Raw genomic sequence first — 4331 nt, forward strand, 5'->3', positions numbered from 1 at the left:
TCCTAATAGGGAACATTCTCACGCTCACTGACAGAAAAGTGACCCTTGATCATGCACACCCGAATATTATTTATTTTTTCGCTATATATATACTAATATAGCGCCGATCTTAGATAGAACTTGTCTCTGGAATGTGTATGTGGATCCTACCCCTTTTGACCAAAAGTCAAATCAACCCCTCGCTACATTCCCCTCTGTCTCTCTCCCTACAGTTCATGGTACTCAGAAACCGTATAAGTATACACCCACCACCAACTTCAATCCAATTCCCTTCTTTTCTTATTCCTTCCCACGTTCCATCCTTTTCATTTTATAAAACACAAAAAGCAACTTCTTTTCCTAAAGCTAAGGTTCCCCTTTGCTTTGCCACAACAAATTCTCATCATAGTCACCACTCTCTCACTCTACACATTACACTCTCTCTCTCTCTCTCTCTCTCTCTCTCTCTCTCTCTCTCTCTCAATTGCCTTCCTGAGAATTGAAACTTGTTTCATCAATGGAGAGCATTAATCCAGTTCAGCTTTTTCTTCATCTTTCTGTAATACTGGTCTTAATAGACCTTGTTTCTGTTTCTACAGCTGAACAAAGTGTTTCGTCGATCAAGACTGATGCAGAAGCTCTTCTCACGTTCAAAAAGATGATTCAGAAGGACCCAAATGGAGTTTTGAAAGATTGGCAGCTTGGCAGGAATCCATGCACCTGGCATGGAGTTACGTGCTCTATGGGCCGAGCAACTCAGCTCGATCTCACCGGGTGTTACCTTGTGGGGACAATCTCTTTTGATCCCTTGGCTTCTCTAGATATGCTCTCTGTCTTAAAACTGCCAACAAATTCATTCAGTGTAAATTCTACCTCTCTGCTTCAGCTCCCATATGCTTTGAAACAGCTTGATTTATCTTTCAATGGACTTTTTGGTGTTGTTCCTGAGAATCTTTTCTCGAAGTGTCCAAACCTCGTCTTTGTAAACCTTGCTTTCAACAATTTGACAGGTCCTCTGCCCAAAGATCTCTTATTGAATTCTGACAAACTTCAGACTCTCGACCTTTCTTACAACAATCTAACCGGGCCAATTTCTGGTTTGCAAATTGAGAAATATTCTTGCCCTTCTCTGCTGCAGCTTGATTTGTCAGGAAACCGTATAACGGGTTCCATTCCTATGTCTCTGGCAAACTGCACCAGTCTCAAAACTATGAGTTTATCATCCAACAATGTGACAGGAGAAATCCCAAGATCATTTGGGCAACTCACCAGTTTACAGAGATTGGACCTTTCTCACAATCAGATCACTGGTTGGATACCTCCCGAGTTGGGAAATGCATGCACTTCACTTGTCGAACTTAAGCTTTCATATAACAACTTTACTGGTCCAATTCCAGCAACTTTTTCCTCATGTTCTGTGCTGGAACTTCTTGATCTGTCTAACAACAATTTAACAGGTCCCCTACCAGATTCTATCTTCCAGAATCTCAGCTCCTTAGAGAGCTTGCTGTTGAGTAACAACATCATCACTGGATCACTTCCAGGTTCCATATCAGCTTGCAAAAGTCTACAGGTTATAGACTTGAGCTCTAATAAAATATCTGGTGTCATCCCACCAGACATATGCCCAGGAGCCTCCTCACTCCAGGAGCTGAGAATGCCAGACAACCTCATTGTTGGAGAAATCCCTGCTCAACTATCACAATGTTCTCAGCTGAAGACAATTGATTTCAGTTTAAACTATCTCAATGGCTCAATTCCAGCTGAGCTTGGGAAGCTGGAGAATTTGCAGCAGCTAATAGCATGGTACAATGGCTTAGAGGGAAAAATCCCACCAGACTTGGGAAACTGCAGGAATCTCAAGGATCTTATTCTCAACAATAACCGCCTAACTGGTGAGATCCCAGTTGAACTGTTCAGATGCAGTAACCTCGAATGGATATCACTCACAAGCAATAAACTAAGTGGCGAAATCCCAAAAGAATTTGGCCTTTTGACAAGACTGGCTGTTCTGCAACTTGGGAACAATAGCTTGGGTGGGCAGATACCAGGAGAACTGGCCAATTGCAGCAGTTTAGTTTGGTTGGATTTGAACAGCAACAGACTCACTGGAGAGATCCCACCTCGACTTGGGAGGCAGCTTGGGGCCAAATCCCTGAGCGGAATTCTCTCTGGCAATACTTTGGTGTTTGTACGGAATATTGGTAATTCTTGTAAAGGAGTAGGAGGTTTATTAGAATTTGCCGGAATCCGACCTGAAAGGCTTCAGCAGGACCCAACACTGAAGACTTGTGATTTCACCAGATTGTACTCTGGCGCAGTCCTGAGTCTCTTTACAAAATACCAAACGCTGGAGTATCTTGATCTTTCTTACAATCAGCTGCGTGGGAAAATCCCAGAAGAAATGGGGGACATGATTGCATTACAAGTTCTTGAGTTATCCCACAACCAGTTATCAGGTGAGATTCCTGCATCACTTGGCAAGCTCAAAGATTTAGGAGTGTTTGATGCATCACATAACAGACTGCAGGGTCATATCCCTGATTCATTCTCCAACCTATCTTTCTTGGTTCAAATTGATCTGTCCAGCAATGAATTAACTGGCGAAATTCCCACAAGAGGGCAGCTCAGTACACTTCCTGCTACCCAGTATGCTAACAACCCTGGACTCTGTGGGGTTCCATTACCTGAGTGCCAGAGCAGCAATGACCAACAAGCCACCACTCCAAGTGACCAGGATGCAGGCAAAGGAAGACGAAGGCCATCGGTGGCATCATGGGCTAATAGCATTGTCTTGGGGGTTCTGATTTCTCTTGCTTCTGTCTGTGTTCTGATTGTGTGGGCAATTGCCATGCGCACAAGGCGAAAGGAAGCAAAGGAGGTGAAGATGCTTAATCGCTTGCAAGCATCCCATGCAGCCACCACATGGAAAATTGACAAAGAGAAAGAACCCTTGAGCATTAATGTTGCAACTTTCCAAAGACAGCTGAGGAAGCTCAAGTTCTCCCAACTCATTGAGGCAACCAATGGCTTCTCAGCAGATAGTCTTATAGGGTGTGGAGGTTTTGGAGAAGTGTTCAAGGCAACGCTGAAAGACGGGACAAGTGTTGCAATCAAGAAACTTATACGGTTAAGCTGCCAAGGTGACCGCGAATTCATGGCCGAGATGGAAACTCTGGGTAAGATCAAGCACAGGAATCTTGTGCCCTTACTGGGTTATTGCAAAATTGGTGAAGAGAGGCTGCTAGTATACGAGTACATGGAGTATGGAAGCCTTGAAGAAATGCTCCATGGAAGAACAAAGACACGTGACAGGCGGATTCTAACATGGGAGGAAAGGAAAAAGATTGCAAGAGGTGCAGCGAAAGGACTCTGTTTCCTCCACCACAATTGCATCCCTCACATTATACACAGAGACATGAAGTCAAGCAATGTGTTGTTGGACAATGAAATGGAAGCAAGAGTTTCTGATTTTGGGATGGCAAGGCTCATAAGTGCTCTTGACACCCACTTAAGCGTAAGCACTCTCGCAGGCACTCCTGGTTATGTTCCACCTGAATACTACCAAAGTTTCCGGTGCACTGCAAAAGGCGACGTTTACTCATTTGGGGTTGTCCTGTTGGAGCTTGTGACTGGAAAACGCCCAACAGACAAGGAGGATTTTGGGGACACAAACTTGGTGGGATGGGCGAAGATGAAGGTGAGAGAAGGGAAACAGATGGAAGTGATAGACCTAGAGTTGCTTTCAGTAACCAAAGGAACTGATGAAGCAGAAGCTGAAGAAGTGAAAGAGATGGTGAGGTATTTGGAGATAACACTGCAGTGTGTAGATGACTTCCCATCTAAGAGGCCTAACATGTTGCAGGTGGTGGCCATGCTAAGAGAGCTGATGCCTGGATCAACAAATGGAAGCAGCAATAGTGCTTGAAAGTTGAAACAGGGGAGGAGGGGGAGTATGTTTCTTGTACGTTTATCAGTATCATCATCATCATCATTGTAAGAATATAATGTTTGTAAGATTTGTTGCTCAGATGGATATTAATGATTTTGTTGTACCTACTCTGCAAATCTTTACTTTCTTCTTTAGCTATACATGTTGTATGTTGACCACTGGCAAATTGGAAGCAAGCAATAGAGCATAGCGGCCTAGAATTTGCAAAACTTACTGGGCTAATAAGAACTTTGATCATAAAAGTTAGTACATTAAGTCGGGTATTCGGGTTTGGAAAAAGGTCAAGGTGTAGGCCCGCCATGTCTTGGGCCTATTTCAAGCCGGATTTTAATTTTTTTAAGGGTTAATCGTTTTATTAGTCCCTAAATTTAGATTCGATTTATATTTGAGTACCTCAATT

The 4331-nt window shown here is 43.4% G+C and overlaps 1 protein-coding gene across 1 annotated transcript; it reads left to right on the top strand.

Moving 5' to 3' along the window:
- Nucleotides 1-275: 275 nt before the first annotated feature.
- Nucleotides 276-4038, top strand: BRL2 (BRI1-like 2). The gene has a single exon (XM_008222737.2). The coding sequence runs from the start codon at nucleotides 497-499 to the stop codon at nucleotides 3905-3907; it is 3411 nt and encodes a 1136-aa protein (XP_008220959.2). The 5' UTR covers nucleotides 276-496; the 3' UTR covers nucleotides 3908-4038.
- Nucleotides 4039-4331: the final 293 nt, after the last annotated feature.

This window comes from Prunus mume, linkage group LG2 (genome assembly GCF_029339155.1).
Source record: "Prunus mume cultivar Tortuosa linkage group LG2, ASM2933915v1, whole genome shotgun sequence".
Lineage (NCBI taxonomy): Eukaryota > Viridiplantae > Streptophyta > Magnoliopsida > Rosales > Rosaceae > Prunus > Prunus mume.